At 40.0% G+C, this 23,187-nt stretch overlaps 1 protein-coding gene across 7 annotated transcripts in view; it reads right to left on the reverse strand.

The window, feature by feature from the left end:
* PARP4 (poly(ADP-ribose) polymerase family member 4) overlaps nucleotides 1-23,187 on the reverse strand; it is a 2,883,551-nt gene that overhangs the window by 1,703,465 nt on the left and 1,156,899 nt on the right. For all 7 annotated transcript variants that reach the window (XM_044073295.1, XM_044073293.1, XM_044073297.1 and 4 more), the window contains one exon: nucleotides 21,022-21,153. In XM_044073295.1, the coding sequence (XP_043929230.1) occupies nucleotides 21,022-21,153 (132 nt within the window). The remainder of the gene's footprint in view (nucleotides 1-21,021; nucleotides 21,154-23,187) is intronic.

A 23,187-nucleotide genomic window follows, 5' to 3' on the forward strand; every position in this document is an offset into this window, starting at 1 on the left:
AGACATTACAGAAGGCATCACTGTCTTAAAAAGCTATCACTCCCACCTTTCTTGTATAATATATTTTTTTCTTAAATGTCTAGTCCCACCTTTTGTGTTACATGCATATACTGTTTGGCAGGTTAATCTTATTTTATACAGTTGTTTCTTGTCATCTCCATTTGAGTCTATGTCACGTTACTCTATTCAGTCTCATACCGCTTGCTCAGAGGTGACCTGTGCCTGACATATAAGGCCATGTCAAACCCAGATTTGATGAATATGCTTCACCTCAAAAAATCTAGATCCCTCAGAACCACAAGGGCGGGAGACTTAAACCTTGACACGGTTATAAATAGAACGTGCTGGAGGGACAGATTCATCACCCAGAGACTCCCTATGCTGTGGAACAAAATCCCGGTACATGTGAGGCAGAGCACCTCTCTGGTCTTGTTCAAGAGGAATCTTGACCAATGGATGGGAGATTGCAGATATACCCCAGGGATTACTTCAGCGTCACTGCTTGACAGAGGCACAGCAAAATGATAGGCATAGTTTTTATTCAAACTAAAGGGGTGGCGAAAGCCACATAACTATGGGCTAGGCTTATAAATGCCCTTGGGCAGATAGCCTAGTATGAACCTATGAACCTATGAACCTATGTTACAAAACTTATTGTTTTACTGAAAACTCTCAAACAAAAAACACATACCTCAATAACCCCATAAAACCTATTAACTTAATAAAATAACACAAAAAACTATGCACATGCTGATGTTTTACCCTCCTAATAGGAGCAAATGTTCTAAACAGATGGCCACACAGAGACTTGAGGTAACCTAACAAGAAAGGTTATCCATGCTAAGATGCATGGTGCATCCTGTGCTTCCATAAGTGCTGTCTGGCTTTGTCTTATTCATATAGCTCTATCAGCTGGGAAAACACTTGAATGCTTTCAGGAAAACATTTTCTCCAAGCCATTTCTCTATCAGATTGTCTCCTAAAGACATGAAAACCAGACACAAAACTCCCAAGCATACACTTGTTTACTAGGTAAAAAGCCCTATAATATTCACTATTATTTTACCTTTGCATGCTTTATATTAAAACCTGTTACTAGACTAAGCTAAGGACCTTAACCCAGTTACTCCCCTATGCAAGATGAGAAAAAGTAAATTTCTTTCTTATTTCATGCTCTTTTAAGCAGATTTTTCTTTTTTTACATTTCAGTGTTTACACCTCTTAAAACTGAACAAGAAAAAGCCAGAATAAGGAAGAAAGTAAACAAAGAAAAAAATCAGGAGCACTTATTTACATTAGTATCCTCATTACACTTAAAAATAACTGAGAACACTTTACTTTATAGCACACAAAGACAACTGTGCACTATTAAAACAGTACCATTAAGAAAAAAAATCTGTTTTACTTACAGTTAACTTTCTCCCTCCTCTTCCCCTCTCCTGAGTATTTTTCCTAACATTAATGTCAAGAAGTAGGGCATATGCTTTAGAGTCCCCTACAAGTCCAAAAAAGTCCAATTTGAAGAGTTTGTGTTCCACTTGTGGGGATTATTAATAAAAATGAAAAAACATTAACAAACACAGCTTTTATCATAAAAAAAATCAGTTTTCTTTTTTTCTCATTATGAGTTTTTTTTTTATTTGTAGTAGCTGAATAGTTTAATACTTAAAGTGACAGCTACTTTAACTGTATAACTCTTTGGTGAGTTAATCTCATTATTAATTCTTAATGCTGGAAAACCATAAATGTTTAAACAGGAAAATGCTCACTGTTTCTTCTAATCTGTTATTTGGAGGGCTAATTGTATGTAGTAGAACACACTAATTCTCTTTTCAACTGCAATGAAATTGCACTAATTTAAGGAGCCTTTCTGAATAAAATAAGAGCTCCTTTACTTACATTTATCTTACATTCATCTTATCAAAGTCTTTCATTAAGTTTATTTAACTGAAGCAAGTTTATACTGCTATGAGATTCTTCTCATTTTACAGACTGCAACATTTATATGTCACTGCAATTTGAGATATGCATTTTGTTATGTTTTTCAACAACGTTATACATCTTCAATTTCATAGGGATGCTTTTATGTTTATATTCCATAAGCTCCATATCGGTCTATTTCATATTTATTTCTACCTAGTAATTAAATATAAATAAAATTAATGTTTTTATTTCTTTATATGTATAGTTATAATTCTAGACAATTTTTTATATAGCATTCTAATTTATATGAGTATACTTGAGTGCTTTCATATTAGCCTTTACTATAATTGTAATTTAATCTCTAAATCTAATACCTCTATGTCATAATTATATCTCAAACATTTATATATATCACATTTCTATTTTCAATAAAGGGTTAATATTTTTGATAGAGCTAAGTACTGGTTTTGTGTCTGAGCTAGAAGGAACACTTGAATTGTGACACTATTCAAGTGTGGGGTTTTACACCTCATGATGGGCTTAGTTTGCTATTTTATTTTGATACTGTTTTCCAATTTTAGTGTTCGGTTATAAGTGTCTAAGATTACTATATTTAAAATACTAGAAGATGACTACAATTCTTTTTCTTCTTCATAATATTTATTTTTTCATACCTTGAACCAATAACAGACACTTATGATTAAATACGCAACTAATCAGAACTTATGTAATAAATGTATTTCCATTTATGTTAATGATCTAAATAACAGTTGTAAGAGGAGAAGTAACTTTAAATATCTTAAGTTATTTAATGCTAAAGTTGTTTTTCTTCAGAAAACACATTTACTACTTCTACCACCAAACACTAATACATGCGAGAGATGCAATTATACAGCCAAACCGGAGGCTAAGCTCTCTCAACCCAAGACTGGACCAGACAGTCAAGAGGAGAAGAGAATTACTTACAAAACACCACCAGTCTCACATAGATCTATGAAACCAGCACCGGCAAAAAACCACACATAAATGCATGAAAACATACTCTGAGGCACTAAATAAAAATCTGCAAAAGCAACAGAGACCTCCAAAGCAGACATCCAAGCAACCTCCAGCCCCCAGCACAAACCATGAAACACATACTTCACAAAACCAGTGTGCCACGCAATCACAGCCCTTAAGGCAAAATAACATATCCAGCACACTAGTAATAGGTGACTATAGTCAGGCACACTGACGTCCCACTCACTAGGCTGAACAAGGAGAAGGTTACTGTTAGCTGCCTGTCATGTGACAGGATACGCCACATAACACAAGAACTCGGGTCACTCCAGAACAAGTACAAATACGACTCTGTCATTGTCCATGTTGATGTGAATGACCTGAGCTGTACCTCCCTGGACTACATGAAAAGAGATATGGAAGAGCTCTCTGATCACATACCCCAAGCTGGTATGACCCTGAGTAGCATCCTGCCTTCACCAAGAATGATACCACGGTATAAAGAAAAAATTATCAATTTCAACAATTGGCTAAGCTTCCGGTGTCATTCAAAGGGGATCAAATGTCTGTCAGCCTGGGATGACATGCTTGACAAGCCATGCTACTCCGCTAGAGACGGCTTGCACCTGGCACCCTTAGGCTTTCAAATACTGCCCAAGGCTCTTGCCACCCTCCATAGTGCCTTTTTAAGGCAAGGCTCAAAAGACAAACCCACCGCTGTAAACAGCACAAGTAACAAAAAACTGAGGGTAATGTTACTCAATGCCAAAAGTCTAAACCTCAAGATGCATGCACTTGAAGCACTCCTCAGTATGGAGAAAATCGATATATGTACATTAACAGAAACCTGGTTTAAGGCTCCAGCACTACCAGGCTACAACTCACACCATACATTCTGGCCACAAAACCCAGACCAAAATACAAAAGGCGGGAGCATATCATATTCATCAAGGATACCCACAACTCTAGGTTAGCGGCACAGCACAATGCTTCAGAGATCATCCACGTGCAACTAACAATGGGCAAAACTGCTATTCAAATTGTAACTTGCTACAGATCACCCACCATGTCCCAGGGCCCCCTTTCCTCATTTCTGGAAACACTGGGAAACATAAAGGTCCTACCAAACACCCTGATATTGGATGATTTCAACTACGCAAACATTAACTGGGAGAACTACATGAGTACTAACTCCCTTGCCCAACATTTCCTAAAATTTATAAACTCAAAATGCCCTGGATCAACTGGTCAACACTCACACCACAGGTGACAACATATTGGACCAGGTCATCACCAACATGGGCGACTAATGTTCCACACTGGAGGTCAACCCCTCGCTGGTTAGATCTGACCATAAACTAATCACTCTGGATATTCAAATTACGCCCCCACCCCTGGTCAAAGAAACCATCGTGAAAAACTTTTCAAAAGCAAACTTCATGTTACTTAAGAAAAGGAAACCAGTCTAGTGGCCCCCTGCCATAAACAAGCTATACAATAGAAGGAGAAAACTAGTACAGAAAAGAATAAAATCCCAAGAAGGGTAACATCCCTTATCAGTATCAGCAAGAAACTACGATCCATCATAAAATCATCCAAGGCTAGCTTCGAAAGAAAAATTGCCAAAGACTCCAAAGATAACCACAAGGCATTCTTTAACTATGTCAAGAAACAAGAAGTTATGTACTCACCATAATGTTTGATGTATGTAGTCCATCTCGCCTCACATTCTTATCCATGGGTTCGGAGCCGAATGTCGGCTCAGACTCGGCCATACATTTTTAGATCAAAGTCTTTCTACTGGCTGGCTAAGATGGTATCCCATGCTGCACTGCTCTCTATCCCCATATCTAGTTTGCTGCGAGCACCAGCACTCATTCTCCATGCATAACAACACCTAAGGAAAAGAAGAACAAACCAAGAATGAAGGGAGCTCTGAAACCAGACCTAACCTCTAGATCCTCCAGGACGGGGGAAGGAGAGGGGGTAAGTAAGAATGTGAGGCGAGATGGACTACATACATAGAACGTTATGGTGAGTACATAACTTCTTGATGTTATGTAGTCCAAACCCGCCTACATTCTTACCCGTGGGACAGCATCCCCAGTACCTAAATCCTGGGAGGCTCAGTGGAAAAAACTCCTGAGCACTGTGGAACCAAAGGAAGACCTGCCCCTAGATATCATATCTAACTTGTAATGAGTAACAAAGGTGTGAGGAGATGCCCAAGTAGCCGCAGCACAAATATCATCCATAGCCAATCTGGCCTGAAAAGCTGTAGATGTAGATAGAGACCGAGTAGAGTGAGCCTTCACCCAGAACGGTAAATCTTTTCCCCCTGAGGAAAAAATGAAAGAAATACAACTGGAAATCCACCTGGACAACGTGACTTTGGAAACACGATCAGATTTTCTGAGGTCTTTCGTTCTGTGCAAATAAAAACGTAATTGTCTGTGCACATCCAATTGATGAAATTTGAATTCTGCCTTGTTTGAGAACTGGGGAAAAAACACTGGCAATTCAATACATTGGTTAAGGTTACTGACTGATGCCACTTTGGGAAGAAAGGAGGGGTTCGGTCTGAGAGAAACCCTGTCTTTATGAAAAATCAAATAAGGGGGTTTGATTGATAAAGCTTGAGGCTCCAAAACGCGTCTGGCTGACTTGATGGCTACCAAAAAGACAGTCTTCCAAGTTAAGAATTTTAAATCACAAGTGGCTGCAGGCTCAAAGGGGGGGTGAAGTAAGACCCTGTAGAACAAAGTTTAAGTCCCATGGCATAACAAGTTCTGATACCGGAGGACAAAGTAAAGTGCCCTTCAGGAAAGCCTTACAGAGTCTATGTGCCATCAGGCTAGGCTCGTCTGCGACATGAAAGGTAGAAATCGCTGCCAATTGGACTTTAATGGTTGCGGCCGCTGAACCCTGGTTAAAGAGCAAAGACAAGAACTCCAATACAGACAAAATTGGAGCTGTGTAAGGGTCAATCTTTTTGGCATGCGCCCAGATTGAAAACCTCTTCCATTTGCTATAATAAATCTTCCTGGTCAAGGGCTTATGAGAGGAAGATCAAATATGAACCACCTCCGGCCTAACTAATGACGGAAGTGGAGTAGCCAGGCTGTCAACCGGAGGGTCCGAAGAGAGGGATGGAGCTGCCCTGACATGTGTGTCAGTAAGTCTGGTTGTGGGTCCAGATTCCAAGGAGCGTCCATGAGATAGGGATGGAGAAAGGGGAACCAAATTTGACGAGGCCAGTGTGGGGCAATCTGAATCATTTTGCTTCCCAAGGATTGCGCTTTCTGAATAACCTTTGACAGCAAGGGGACCAGAGGGAAGGCATATAATAGACCGGAGGGCCAACTGTGGACTAGAGCATCCCTGGGTAACTCCCCCTGAGGGGGGTATCAACATGAAGTAGCTGCTGCATTTGGCACTGAGGGGGCTGGCAAAAAGGTCGCAGCAAGGCTGACCCACCTGCGGAAGATCTGTTCCGCAACTTGACAGTTCAGGGACCACTCGTAAGGCATCAGAATAGCTCTGCTTAGCCTGTCTGCGATCACATTGGACTTCCCCAGAATGTGTGTTGTCACCAGAAAACGTTGGGAAGACACTGCCCACTGCCACACTCGCATGGCCTCTCTGCAAAGGGGATAAGACTTGGTTCCACCCTGCTTGTTCAGATACCACACCACTGACATATTGTCTGAGAGGAAGAAAACTCTGAAGTGCTTGCAACTCTAGTAGCACAGCTCTCATTTCCAGGACATTGATATGCAGATACATCTCGTGCTCTTGCCACATGCCTTGGAATGTCCTGCCAAGATAATGCCCCCCACCCCACCTGGGAGGCATCCGTGGTCACCGCGGCAACTGGGGGAGCAGGAACGAAGGGCTTTCCCGCATACAGGTTGTCGGTGCGAAGCCACCAACTGAGATCCTGTTTGCACCTGTCTGTGAGTAGAATAAGGTGTGAAAGTGGAAGACATTGAAGAGACCACTGGGCAAAGAGTAGCAACTGAAGGAGCCTCATATGTAACCTTGCCAGAGGGACTAACAATCGTAGCAGCCATTGTCCCCAACAGTTGGAGGACCCATCTTGTCTTCGCTCTTCTCAGAGGGAGTAAGGCATAAACCTGTTGTTGTAGAACTCTGATTCTTTCCTGTGGTAGAAACGCCCGCATGAGGACGGTGTCTAGTTCGGCGCCTATAAAAGTGATATGCTGTGAGGGCAACAAGGCAGATTTTTCCCAGTTCAATGTGATGCCCAACTGTTGACATAGGTTGATAGTAGCGTCCCTGGTCTGAAGTAGTAGATGCCTGGTGGTGGCAGTAAGGAGCCAGTCGTCAAGATACGGAAACACTTGGAATCCCTGACGTCTCAAGTGAGCAGTCACCACTGTCATGCATTTGGTAAACACCCTGGGGACTGTGGTGAGATCAAAGGGCAGGGCTCAAAACTGAAAATGACTGGCTCCCAGCCGGACGCGTAGGTGACTTCTGGATGCCCTGTCCATCTTTATGTTGCAGTAAGCATCTTTGAGGTCAATGGAGCACATCCACACTTCTTTTCCCAACAATGGGAGAACAGACTGCAATGTGACCATTTGGAACTTGGACTTTTGCACCTGGGTGTTCAATTGACTGAGATCCAATATGGGGCTCAGGTCCTCTGTCCTTTTCGGCACCAAAAAGAATCTGGAGTAAGTCCCTAATCCAATCTGGTCTGAGGGGTCATGTTGGATGGCTCCATTTTCCTAGCAGCTTTGAAACTTCTGAAGCTTCGTAATCCCTTTGACTGGGTGGAATATCAGGGATTTTCTTGATTGGAGGGGGATTTGACGAGAAGGGGATGACATATCCTCTGGAAATTATTCGTAGAGCTCATTGGTCCTGGGTGATGTCTTGCCAGGCCTCCAAGTATAATGAAATTCGACCCCCGACTGGCTCCGGAAACGCAGAGTCGGGCCTCCCATCAGGAGCAGCAGTAGGGAGAACCACGAAAGGAATTGCGGTCTCCCGAGTTGCACGGGCCTCTTCTGCTCCTAGGGCAGTGTCTCCCTGAATAACCACCCCCTCCCCTGCCTCTGGAGGGGGCTCACCTTGTGCACCGGGAAAAAACCTCTGATTTCTTGAACCACATTTTGCCACCCCTCTGGGCCTTGGGATAAGGCCTAGAGGGAAGGGAAAAATGGACTCCTATGGCAGACAGAGTTTTTCGCTCCTGCTTGCACCTAGTGAGAGCGTCTTTCACCTTGGTTCCGAACAAAGAGGAACCATCAAAAGAGGCGTCAGTGAATGAAGACTTGAAGGCCTCCACAAAATGACAAAGGCACATCCAGGCCTGCCTCCTAAGAGCAACTCCTGAACTTCTTGCCCTACTCACTCCCTCAGCTGCATAGGAGATTAGCCACATGGAAGAGTTTGCAATGGAATTGAGGGTAGACATCTGAGCATTGACCGTCTGGGCCACCGCCTCAGAAACGTCAACCGTGAGAGTATCTCCAAGCTCCTTGAGGAGATCCCTCTGGAGCCGGGTAAACTGTGATAAGTTCAGTGATTGTAAGGTAAAGGTTGCTGAAAGAAAACATTAGCTTCCCGTTCCGGTCCATGGTCCTAGACTCTTTGTTAGGGGGATGGACAGTGGAAGAAGTCTCAGCTAATTCCTTCTGGGTGGCAGCTGCCACCACCATAGCATCCACAGGGACTCCCTTGGACAGAAATTCCTTATCAGGAGGAGCAGACAAAAATTTATTGGGTCTCCTGGGGACTGGTTTCACAGAGTCAGGGGTTTCCCACACCCTTCGACAAACCAAACCCAGAAGCTCATCGAAGGGTGGAGATACCCAGGAGGTGGAGGGCTGAGCACCAAAGGACTTCAGGAAGACCGACTCCTCCTTGGAGGGGGCTTTGGATGGCCAGTCACCTCTTTGTTTCAAAATCTCTAGGATGTCAGAGAAAGAAACATCCTCAGAGGATGACTTAGGGGACCCCTCCGATTCCTCGAGGTCAGTGTCTGATGTGAGAGACTCATCCCTGGGAATCTATGTGCTTCCTCTTGCACGTCTTCTTTCTGGGTAGCTCCTCAGGCAAAAACTCTGAGGGGCCCTCAGAAATGTGGGGACCACTTGTGGGGGTACCCTGAGGCCTTGGAGCTCCGCTGTCTAGAGATAGATGGTGATCAGAGACCTGCACCGGTGTAGTAGGGGACAGAATGACCGACCCGCATGATGCCGCTGACTACCTGGCCAGTGCACTCCACATGGCCTCGAAGGCTGGTCCTCTCGAGTCCGAAAAATGACCAGCCTCTGAAGCCAAGACAGGAGTCAAAATTCTCCGCACTGAAGCACCAAGAGGGAGACTAGGAGCCGAGAGGTGTCCCAAAGCCTCTCCCCTCGGGTCCGACCAAAGAATCCTGAGTCCTAAACCCCGTGGATGGCACCGATGGGGTCGGAGCGGACATCGGCACCGATAAGCCAGGAGGGGCTGTCGGAACTGACCTAGGGACATCACACAGAGCCAAGCACTCCAGCTCCAAAAGCTGAGATGTGCTCGGAGGTGGAAGTATCAAAACAGGTTGAGGGACCGCCTCGGGAGCCGACTGGGTCGGAGCCTAGAACAATTTTGCCAGTATCGGTGAATGAAGAAGTCTCTGCACCACTCTATCAGCTGATAAGGTCCTGGAAGATTTGGAGGATGCAGAAAGAGATCGAGACCTCCTCTCTGAAGGGGACCTGCGAGGAGGGGATACTGGCCTAATGCTAGGTGATCGGCTCCAAACAGGTTCCAAGAAGACTGGAGCCGAAGCAGGTTATATAACAACTGACACTTCCTGCGGCCCCAAGAACAATGGAGCAGAGGATGTTGAAGCAGACTTTGCTATTTTCTCCGGTGGCTCCGAGGAGACTGACAGAGCTGGAGATCTTTTTTGTTTTTAAGGATTTTGCCTTAGAGCTGGAAGCACTCTCCAGACCCTTCTCGAAGGAAGGTTTCAGAAGTCCCTTCAAAATCAACTTATTCTTCCTTTCCTGAAGAACTCGCTGACTAAAGGCATGACAAAAACTGCAGGACTCCTGGAGATGAATCACTCCCAGACAATACACACAGACAGTGTCCATTGGTAATGGACATTTTATAATTGCACCTAGAGCATTTCTTGAAGCCCGAGGGCTTGCGCTCCTTAGTATCTTTGGACATAGTTAACCAACAATTAACCACTGAATAAATTGACCAATGGTCAAACAGTCACAAGGCGGGAAAAAGCCTACAACAAACAGAATACCACAAGATCTCTAAGTTAAACGATCCTCAGACACAAACACAAGTGGGGAAGGACTAATTCCTCTAATTTAAACGGTTTTAGTCCCGGGAAACTTTTATAACACAAGGAAAGCAAGGGGACAGACTAGGTCCTCTAACTGAAACGGGCCTATCCCGCTGGAAACAGCTAGTGGGATACCACAGAAAAAATAATCAACTTTTCCACAATACAGACAAGAACACACACAATGGCTATTAAAATAGCTTTTTTGCAAAAAACTTCTCTGATAAAGAAGAAAAAGGGTACTTAGCCACAACCAAGGAAAATGTCATCTTTCTAAATTGTGCAAGCTAATTAAAAATACAAGATCTTACTTTTCAACTACTGGGATTATTATAAAATCATTAATAATCAACCTTCTACTGAAGATGGTAAAAACTTATCTTAGTTTCTTCAAGGAGTACGTCCTTATCCTTACAGTGGAAATTGTTCTCGTGGAAATTTATTCATCAAATTTATTTTACTCCTCATAAAATGGAACTAATATCAAATTAAGAATTAGGATGCTGGAGATGTAAGTTAAAGGTGACTGCTAAACTGGCAAAATATGTTTTATGAGTGCAACTTACCCAAATCTTTTTGGGGAAAAATCAATTTTTTAAAAATCATTTTCAATGATAAATTTCAATTGAGCAAATCCTTAATTTAGTTTAATGCCCCTATTGCTAAATGTGCCCCTACATCTACATACTCTCTACTTTGGATTTTATTAACTATTGCCTGCAAAACTATTACAGCTAACTGGAAAACTGAGATTTCTCCTACTGTTATAGAATTCAAGAACATCACTTTTAGTGTACAGCTAATGGGAATGGCTACAATCAAGACAAGAACAGAAAGAATTACCTCCTATTATAATGCTTGGATGAAAGTTATGGAGATACTTGGAAAAAATGACTAATAGCATTTGACTTATTCTCTTTGAATTGCAAAATCAGAAGTATTTATTTATCTAGACACCCTTGTATACAGTTTGATGTTCTCTACATTTCAGATGTTTTAGATGTTCATTCCAATCATTTGATTGATTTAACATATTTTTTTTCTTCTGTTTAACATGTATAATGATGTATTTACATTTTTTTCTTCAATAAAAATGTTTTGAGTAAAAAAAGGGGAATACTAACAATTATACTCAGAACTTCCTTCCTCCACCACGATAAATCACCATATAAAATCTATCAACTGCAAACTTGAAAAATCTGCTTCATTTTTTTATTTCATTTTCTTCATATTTAATCAAAGATTAGAGCATTACAAGATGTTAAAGTTGTAGTATTACTCACTGGATAGTAGAAACTATATTAGTTCCCTAACAAAAGTATGAGCCCCAAGAGTGCAGGTTCTTGCATTTTTACAATTACATTATGATACCTTATAAAATAGTAAATTACAAAACCTGCTGTTATACCTTTAAAGCATTTTTGAGGGACTACACCCCCTCATTCCCACTGCTTATAACCTAGTTCTGAGACTGTTCTACTTTGGAGAATGCAAAATACTGCAATTTCAGAATTAGCATATATTTTTCATAATATTGCTAAAACTATCCTTGTCTCAAGGATTGTGTCTATCCTCCTCAGACTTTAATCGGGTACCTGGTTATGTGACCAACTGAAGATAAAACACATATATATAAATGGGACCGAGTCTACAAACAGGGATCAAAGTTTGCTAAAAGGGATTAATAATACATATGGAACTAGAAAGTGCATGTTTAAACATACTAAAACTTGTTCAGACTGTATCAGTCTGTACTGAAGTGATACATTTAAAACTACTCAGTTTGGTATTGCAGAACCTATGTAAAGGTGTTAAGAACATTACATTTTATCTGAATACAGGTACAAAATGCAAGTCTGAGATCATCACAGAAGACACATTTAATTGACTGGAATGGATGAGGATAAAACACACAATGGGTCTCTATAAAGCAAAGCAGGTAAACCACCATAAGCAGCATGATTTTAGATATTTGAGGAGTGACAGCTTGGCTATGCAAATTGTTATTACTTTGCATGGTGAGACAAAACTTGCAAAATTCCATAAAACTGCAGAAATAATACATGTGCAGGGCACTGAAATGCATACCATATAATGACATTTATTTCCTTTTTTGTGTTTTATTGATTGGGTTGATCCCTCAGATTATGATCTATTTTTAGGGGGAACTTGAAGTGAGGTAATATGATAATGCCTCCAACAGTCCCTTACCTTTTTGCCAGCCGAAAGGCAATGTGTACCACTACAAACAACCATAGATCATGCCCCATATCCACCCATAATCTGCAAATGCCTTACAATAAACTCGACTGTAGAGATTGTATAGTCGTCATTCTACTTACCAAAATTAGGGAAGCCCTGCCTTCTAATAGTAAGTGCGTCTCTTCATACTAGCACAACACCTCAAACAATACCCATTTAAAAAATTCAAATGCTTCTACAGTAGTCACATTACTTAGTACAATTTCCCTAAATTCCACCCAACATATACCTTAGGGTTAGGGCTAGGGTCTATCACATACCAATATCCCCCACTCACTTCTACCTTACCACATACCCTATTTATCTCACTGGTCTACACTCTATGATCCCATCACCAAGAGGAGGAAGCTCTCAGCCTTCCTTGTGCATATTGTAAGAGTTATTCTTCTATTTAGTTAGCCAAATGGTAAAATTGTCTGCTTGAAGTGAAACTAATTTATTTTCTTATTGTAGTCTTTGCATTAATAATACTTGTGGTTATTCTGTCAAGTTGTAGCCCTGGGCTGAATGTGAAATTGGCCCAATTTGATCAGTGTACTACCCCAAGTAACAAAATCTTTTTTTTTTCTTTTGGATGCTCCCATTAGGGGTCACCACAGTGGATCATCTCCTTCCATTTTGTTCCTGTCCACTGCATCCTGCTCTGTCATACCGACCACCTGCATGTCGTCTCTCACTACATCCATAAACCTTAACGTATTCTCGCCTCTCTGGCTTTGTCTCCAAACTGTCCAACCCAAGCTGACCCTCTAATATATTCAATTTGAATCCTGTCCATCCTCGTCACACCCAACGCAAATCTTAACATCTTTAACTCTGACACCTCCACCTCTGACTCCTGTTTTTTCATTACTGCCACCGTCTCCAACCCATATGACATAGCTGGTCTCACTACCATCTTGTAGACCCTCCCTTTCACTCTTACTGGTACCTGTCTGACATAAATAACTCCTGACACTTTTCTCCACCCACTCCACCCTGCCTGCACTCTCTTCTTCAGTTCTCTTCAACACTCATCATTACTCTGAATTGCTTATCCCAAGTATTTAAACTCATCCACCTTCGTCAACTCTACTCCCTGCATCCTCATCATTCCTCTGTCCTCCATCTCATTCACACGGATATATTCTGTTTTATTCCTGCTGACCTTCATTCCTCTCCTCTCTAGAGCATATCTCCACCTTTCTCAACCTGTTCCTTACTCTCACTTCAAATCATGATGTCATCTGCAAACATCATAGTCCACAGTGACTCCTGTCTGACTTCATCTGTCAACCTGTCCATCACCATTGCAAATAAGAAAGGACTCAGCGCTGATCCTTGGTGTAACCCCACCTCCACCTTGTACGCATCTGTCACTCCTACCACAGACCACACCACTGTCCTCGTACATATCCTGTACCACTCTTACATACTTCTCTGCCACTCTCCACTTCCTCATACAATATATGCCACAAGTCCTCTCTAGGCACTATGTCTTATGCCTTCTCTAAATCCACAAAGACAAAATGCAACTCCTTCTGACCTTCTCTATACTTCTCCTTTAACAGCCTCAGAGCAAACACTACATCGGTAGTACTCTTTCCCAACATGAAACTGTGCTGCTGCTCACTAACCATCACCTTCCTTATTAACCTAGCTTCCAGTACTCTTTCACATAACTTCATGCTGTGGCTGATCAATTTTATTCCTCTGTAGTTACTACAGCTCTGCATATCACCCTTATTCTTAAAAATCGGTACCAATACACTTCTCTAGTCCTCAGGCATCCTCTCACTTTCCAAGATTTTGTTAAACAATATGGTTAAAAACCCAACTGCCATCTGTCCTAAACACCTCCATGCTTCCACAGGTATGTTATCTGGACCAACAGCCTTTCCATTCTTCATCCTCTTCATAGCTGTCCTTACTTCATCCTTGCTAATCTGTTGCACTTCCTGATTCACTAGCCCCACATCATCCAACCTTCTCTCTCATTCTCTTCATTCATCACCCCCTCAAAGTCTTCTTTCCATTTGCACAACACACACTCCTCACTTGTGAGTACATTTCCCTCATTATCCTTTATCACCCTAACCTGCTGCACATCTTTCCCAGCTCAGTCCCTCTGTCTAGCCAATTGGTACAGGTCCTTTTCTTCCTCCTTAGACCCAACCTTTCATACAACTCATCATATGCCTTATCCTTAGCCACCTCTCTTTTCACCATACGCCTCATCTCTTTGTACTCCTGCCTACTTTCTTCATCTCTCTGACAATCCCACTTCTTTGCCAGCCTCTTCCTCTCTCTACTCTGCTGCATTTCCTCATTCTACCACCAGGTCTCCTTGTCCTTCTTCCTCTGCCCAGATGTCACACCAAGCACCTTTCTAGCTGTCTCCCTTACCATTTCTGCTGTGTGGTCTGGTAACTCTTCACTGCCTCCCAGTGTCTGCTTTAACTTTTCACTGAACTCCACTTTACAGTTATCCTTTTTCAACTTCCACCATTTGATCCTTGGCACTTGCCCTCACTCTCCTCCTCCTCTTCTTCCTGATCACCAACATCATCCTACAGACCACAACCCTATGCTGCCTAACTATGCTTACCCCTGTCACCACTTTGCAGTCTTCAATCTCCTTCAGACTTGCCCTCCTGTATAGGATATAATCCACCTGTGTGCATCTTCATCCACTCTTGTACATCACCCTATGCTCGTTCCTCTTCTTAAAATATGTATTCACTACAGCTATGCCCATCCTGTTTGCAAAAACCGCTACCATCTGCCATTCTGCATTCCTCTCCTTAAAACCATACTTACCCATCATCTCCTCATCTTCACTGTTCCCTTCAGAAACATGCCCATTAAAATCCACTCCAATCACCACTCACTCACCCTTGGGTACACTCACCACTACTTCATCCAACTCGCTCCAAAAATTTTCTTTCTCGTCCGTCGCACACCCAACTTGCGAATAATCACTAAACAGTCATCACACCATCAATTTCCAACTTTATAAACATCAATCTGACACTCTTTTCACTTCCAAAACACTCTTGACACTGTTCCTTCAGGATAACCCCTACCCCATTTCTCTCCAATCCACACCATGGTAGAACAGTTTGAACCTGTCTTGGATACACCACTATCCTTCCATCTGGTCTCTTGCACACACAACATGTTAACCTTCAGTCTCTCCATTATATCAGCTAGCTCTCTCCCTTCACCAGTCATACTGTCAAAATTTAAAGTTCCTACCCTCACCTTCTGCACTCCTAACTTTCATCCTCTCCTCTTCCCTCTGAGCATGCCTTCCCTCTCTTCTTCTCCTTCGGCCAACAGTATCCCAGTTTCTACCAGCACCCTGTTGGCTACCAGTACTGGAGGTGGTTATTGTTAACCCGGGCCTTGACTGAGCCGGTATAAAAATCGGTATTGTTATCCACATATTCGAGTTGGCAAAAAAATTACACTGGATGCCCTTCCTGACATAACCATCCCCATTTATCCAGGCTTGGGACCAGCATGAAGAAAGACACAGGCTTGTGCATCCCCCAGTGGCTGGGTTAAGTAGCAAATAAAATAAAATAAATATCAGTGCAGGAATTACTTGACCAAGATAAGTATTCAGATTATTTTCATTAAGTGCTAAGGGATCTATAATCTTCATGTGGGTTATTAACCAGTTAGATGCGACCTTGGTTTAATGCCTCACATGAAAGGACAAAATTAGTGTAGCCCTCCCCAATGTTGCACTACCCTATTAGTACTGGAACACAAACAGGAACACCTGGTGTTGGGAACAGAACACAAAGTCTCCAGATCTTCTTGTCATGAAAGGGCATGCTTCACCCGTTGTCCCACTGACACTGGTTTAGAAATGACCAGAAATTTTGTTAAGCAACAGTTGTAATCATCAGCTAAATGAGACTTTCTCTGTTGGTAGACACATGGGAAAGATTGAAGTTGCTGTAAATCTTGTGCTTGCTAGACCATTATGAGTAAACCAGATGCAGAAAACTGGTGACAAAGGAAAGGATGCTTTCAATACTTTGTGACTACACCCAAATCTTTCAAAAATACAAAAAGGGGTTCCCTTGAAAAGTTTGCACCTAAGCTAAAGTTTCTAGTTAAAGACTGTGACTGTGTAAATTGTTCAAGACTGCATTCTATCTGCAACACATTCTATTAAGAGAAATGAAAAGCTACTTATTTCTAGGTTATACTTAACATCTGTATGAAAGGTAAATGACCGCACGTGCTCTAATGACATGAAGCAAGAACTTATAAGTCAGGGTTTGTATTCTGTGGTATTTTGTAGACAGTGATTTACTGAAAGCTTATGGAAACTTTGCTTATTTAACCACAAAGCTCTATTAATAACAAAAGATCTAGCAACATTTGCATACAGAGGAAAAGCACATAAAGACTGCATTATAAAATCTGGTACACTAACATCTGTGCACCACTCCCTAAAGGGGAGACCGTGTGATTAGCTTATCATATACTTAGTTATAAAGAAATCAATTTATGTATGTTAGCTGTGCTCCCATTCTGCAACATCTATACTTTAGCGACTTATTCTGTGTAACTTAATGTTACAATGATTATGATTTTAACTTTACCTATTTCCATTCCTACCCTTCTCATCATGGTAAGGAAGAACACAGGAGACCAGATCAAGTATCCTAGTAAACTCATCCATATCGACAAACAGGCATACCATTTTTTTTGGGTTGCCCATTATATGGACAGCCACCACCTGCCCTCCAAATGATAGCACAGTATGCCTTAATGGGGCAGACAACCAAGTAGTATACTTACTGTACCTAGAATGTGTTTGTACAAATAAACTAGCTGTAACAGAGGACTGGAGGAGGAATTTACACTTAGAATGCTAAGAGTGTGCAGAAGCTCCGTCTTAAATAACATTTTCTCTAGTACTGTTTTACTGTACTACATTTCATTACAAACAGCTTGCAAATGAAACATGCATAAAAGATAAAAAAGAGATAGAGATAAACTGTAACAAAGAAAATCTTACAAAGTTCAAAAAACAGTCTTCCCACCAAAGCTTCCGGCATGCAACATATCCAAACTCAATGAAAAAAATATATCCACCAGATGATATAAAAAACAGCTTTAATAAAAAAAAGATTAGCGCTTTCACAAATGTGCTTCTTTATATCCTAACATCACTACTTTCAAACTGATTTTTAGGCATAACACTACTACAATCCACCAGTTCTTTGGTTTAAATGATGCTTACCTCTGTCTAGATACAGCTTAAAGTACTTTTTGAGAAGGAAGAGAAACACCACCTAATTGCAGGTGGCTTGAACCTTCAGCCTGATTGATGGTCTCTGCATGAGAAAGGGAATCACGCCCTAATTCTACCAGCCTCAGCCCCACCCCACATTGGAGACACCTGTGGGAAGGACAAACACTGGGTAGTAGTTTTGCAGCCAGAGAGAAAGGTAGCTTAAGTTACAGATGAAGATGCCACCATGGCTGGGTAGGTGATTTGTTTTGCGGTAAGGAAAGATACTGCTGCAGCTGTAGCATTACTGGTCGAGGATGTAAATGACTATATTTAGCTATACATACATAAAGATCCAATTCTTTTAGCATGCCTATGTGTTGAACACTAAACTTGAAAAAAGACTGCTCCCTAATCCTGTAACATTTAAATTCAATACATCTGTCTACTTTTTAATCCCTTTTATTCACATTCACAGACTTGGGGGTTTCATGGTTTGTCAGGGATGGCAGAATTTCAGAACATGGCAAGCATTTCTCAAACTACAGAACTAGCTGTTGGATTGGATACATTTATCACTTCAGACAACAAGTATTGATAAAAAGATTAGTATTACTCCAGTAAAAATTAGTTATTTACTTGCATGTTATTCTGATAACTTTGAAGACTTAGGTCGTTACACTAAAGACAGTTTTCCAAACAACCCACTGATTTTATTTTTTCTGAAATTTGTCTTAAGATGTACTTTAACAGAACCAGTAACTCAGTCATAGTAGTTTACACCACTCCAATGAAAGCACACTACATGTGCATCCTTTATGCAGCAGTAAAGGAAGGGATGCATTTGGAATTGCACTATTTTTGCACAAAACTTCAGATTTGACAGAGCCAAATGTCTGCTTCATGCAGGCCTAAAAAATATGAAACCACGTTACAAACTAACTTTCAAATTTGACTTTTGTTAATTGGGTGATTCAAACTCTCCTTCTGTACAAAAACCTTGGTTACACATCATTCTGAGTCTCATACACACTGGTGTTTATAATAATTATTACTAGACTGATTTGTTAGTTCCATTCTTATAAATTAAAAACTGCTTTGTCACTGCAAATATATACATTGATACTCAAATGAGAAGTTCTAGAGAACCATGACAGTTCTTATTTGTTACTAACCAGCTCTATTGTGGGGGCAGGGTATTTTACCTAGCAAGAATAACAGCAACATTATGGGACTTAGGATCTCAGTCAGATTTTAATCTCCAAATTCTAAGCAACAAAGCAATCTCTGCTTACAGCTATAAATCATTAAATATGATAAGGCTCATCACATCTATTTTTTTTAACATCTGAGGTTTATTCTATAACATTATGTTCTTAATGTTCATGTCTGAAAATATTAAATCAATATCATTCATGTCTAGTTCTGTGAAAAACAGTAAAAACTTCATTTATAAATATTCTATAACTGAAACAGCAGAATACACACCATATGAAAGATAAAATGATTGTTGTGGTTTACCTTACAACACAACAGATTTAATATTGCCTTTAAGAACACCTGCCTATTTTCCCATATGGATGATAAATAGTGCAGAACATAGTTTCACACAAGAATACAGACAATCTACAGTGTAATTTAATATAGATTTGTATGAAATAATTATGTATCTTATAAGTGCCAATTGATACTGAAAGCATACAGAGTTCTTTAACTATAAAAATACTTTTTGTGTATAAAGTTTTTTTTTTTTCCTTTTTGGTGAAAACAGATACAGTAAAACGTAACAATATTAATAGACAGGTAGTAAAATGACCAGAGAATACATTGCTGAATAATAAAACATAAAAGCAAAACAGTAAGAACTATTTACACATATGCCAAAATTCCGTCATTAATTATATATACCAACTTCAAGCGAGAATATGTTCAAAAAGGAATTTCCAAAATTCTGTAAAGCGAGCATGGGATTTCTCAGTGTAGGTTAAATATTTGTGAGCTAGTAGGTGTTTGGTAGCTAATTGTTTGAAACCTTCCCATGTGAGTGAAGATCTATCCTTCCAATGTAATGTAATGTAGTATTTAAGTAAAGAAACTAGTGTTATTAATATTCATGTTTGTACTTTAGTCAGGCCTGCAGGGATGATATGTAGGAGAGCTTGTTTCCAAGATAAGGTGGACTTTTCATAGCCCATTTTTTCTAGTTGGAAGCTAAGTGAATACCATAGCTTGTAAGTGCACTTGCAGCTCCAGGAGATGTAGAGTAGATCAGCCTTTGATTATCACAATAGGAAGAGAATATGGGCAAAACTTCAACTTCTATTCCTAGCTAAAATAGCCAGAATCAAAATGAATCTTCTACATAGATTTCTAGATATATGTAATGCCTCCAATACCATTATCAACCTAAAACTCTTCAAAACCATTCATTCCACAATTTCCAAATTTATTCGGGTCCCCAAAATCAGTCAGAATCAGTTATAATAAACTGACATACCATAAAGGCTATGGAGGGTTAGGGCTGCCGGACTTTACACTCTACTACGATATCATAAACTGTAACAGACTAATAACAATAGCCTACTACACCCCTTCACCATAACAATGGTCTCCAACCTGGGCCAAACTATTACACAACTATATCAAAACAATATCCATAAACCCCAGAGCCCTCTCTTTCCTTTACAATGAAAATTTGAAAAATCTTAAAATACACCCAACCACTAAACATAAAATCACTATCATACAAAGGATGTTCAAATCATTAAGCCTCTATTATGCATTCACTTCTCTACAACCTATTCACCTTAACCCCAATCTCAAAATGAATAACAACATGATTCCTCAAGAAACTAACCATCTCTGATATATTTCCCTTCAAGAACAAAACTATTACTGAAATGAGAACAGAATTAAAGCTCCCTAAAAGCTATACCATCATTTTAAGGCAAATACGAAACCTTAGCCAATACATCATTGGCCATCCTGATATCAATGCAAATGACATTCAAACCTGTAAAACCACATGGAACCTCCTATCCTCAAACATAAAATGCTAACTCCTACAAACTTATTCTATCAATCAAAATGCAAAAAGAAGTTATTTATTCTAGTTACTGGTAGGAAATCGATACTTCAATCACAAACAAATAACTCAAGCGATCCAGCTTATCCCAAACTTATTCCCCTTAAAAAACTTAAATATACACAGATCATGATACTTCATAACGCCTATCTCACTCCAGTCATTATAAACTATAAAAATACTTCTTACCTCACTTTCTTCATCAGGATGCTTTTCTACCCACATCCTAGGCACATAATATCCATTCATCCTAATGTACAAAATAAAGTCCTGCTCATTGTTTGTGGTCTGCATTGAAACCACAGCTTTGGTCAGAGTTTTCTGTAAGAAAAAATATGTGAGAATTATTATGATCTGAAACAAGTCTGCATGATATAATTATTATTACACACGTCATCATAGTCAGTGTTCAAAACTATTAGCATTGACCTCCCTTTCATTGTTAAAGCATGCTTTCGTATCAACGGTCTAAACATCTGTTAAGTAGTGCAAAAGGCACCTATCACTAAGTACTGATCAACTTTTCTAGGTATGTCTTCCTACAACCATTAGTTACAGGAAACATCCTAGAGTTCCCCTTAGGAAGCTATGGAGATGGTCTGTAACTAAGCCTGAACCACCTGCAACATTTTTAATTCTATTCTACATTTTTCAATGTACAGTACTATTCTTCTTCAACAAGGATACAATGCTAATAATTCTATATAAATGACGCTGCTGTTCCCACTGCGCCAACTGTTTCTCAGAAGTGCAACAATTTAGAGTAGGACAACAGTAGTATCTGCTGGGATAGGTATCACTCGCTATCAGCTGCACTCCAGAAGATCTAAGGTTGTCATAAACCTGGTTACTTTTATTATGTCATGCATTTCTAATAATGGGTGATTATCAACTCAGCAATGCTGTTTGCTATGCAAACCAAAGGCCAGAAGACATTATGAATCCACAAACAAAAGCTGTGTGTCAGAGACATGGTCTGTACCGCATCTGGTTAGTATGAGAAAAACGCTGGTAAACAGCTATTTCTCGATTCAAAAACAACTGCATATCAGGTCTGCAAAGCAGCATGTCTCACCGTGCACCAGGTAGGATGTAGGCGATCATTACAGATGCAAATAAGCTGGTTTGCATGAAAAACAGTTGTAAAGCAATTTAGAAACAGCTTGCATTATAACACAGGTATCTACTGAAACTGCATTATTTCACAGTTACATAAGTGCACCAACAGAAAAGAGTTTGCTGTTTCTGAGTACAGCTAGTGATGCCATCAGTGCTGTACAGTTTAGTAATTTGTAAACTAACCACCCTCCAAAAAACAGTGGCATAAAAAATACACACACAGATATGATATCTAACTATATATGTAGACATATATAGAAAGACAGATATATGGAATACGTCCCTGTGGTGGAAAGTTTACTTTGCCAAACAGGGAAAAAGTCTGTGTGTGTGACAGAAAATCAACTAATCGCTCACTTTTTTTTTTTCTATGCAAGACTGCAGTAAATAGGGGAATCGTGGAAGTTGTTCTTTTTTCCCATTGTATTATATACAATTAAACTACAGGGAAAAAAATTGGTACCATCTAATCATCAAAGCTGTTGGCTGATATTCCTTAAAATTATGAAAAATGAACCACGACATTCATGCAGTGTCTGTTGAGATTTTAAAGTAATAAAGCACTTATAACTTGAGAGATCAATACTCTTTACTGAAAAATAAAAGATATTAACCAGATGAGCACTTTCACCCTTAACAGTGAAGCTCTGTTCATTACCATCAGAATTATTCCTTTATTTAATAAATTAAATTGATGTATTTACTTCCAAAAGAAAAAAAATGATGAAATCCTATGTACAGGATGAAAGAACTCACCAAGTTTTTTTCTAACCAGAAGTACTTAAGGAAAATAAATAAAATACATCGGCATTACCCAACTTTGTTTTTTTTATTTTTTTGCATACATCATACATGTTTATATAATTATTACATTACTTTACTCTCTACTGCTTAGTACTGAATTTCCTGCTCCAGTGATGTTCTGCAATGTGCACAATATCACTTCTTAGAACTTACTACACTTTTTATCTTTAGATAATAGCTCCTGTTTACTCCATTTTTTAATGAATATCATTATTTTTTTGTACATTGCCCTTTCTCCGGAGTTTGTCTACACTTAGTTAGTTATACTGTACATCTACTAGTCGATGCAGCTTTTCTCCATGGGCTTCTGCTGAAAATGGGCTATGTGAACCTGTCAGACTTTCCCAGTTAGAAAAAACAATTAAATAGTGTGTGTGTGTGTGTGTGTGTGTGTGTATATATACAACGTATATACAAATGCCACTCATAAAT

Source organism: Protopterus annectens, chromosome 5.part1, assembly GCF_019279795.1.
Source record: "Protopterus annectens isolate FY-2018-M chromosome 5.part1, PAN1.0, whole genome shotgun sequence".
Taxonomy (NCBI): Eukaryota; Metazoa; Chordata; order Ceratodontiformes; family Protopteridae; genus Protopterus; species Protopterus annectens.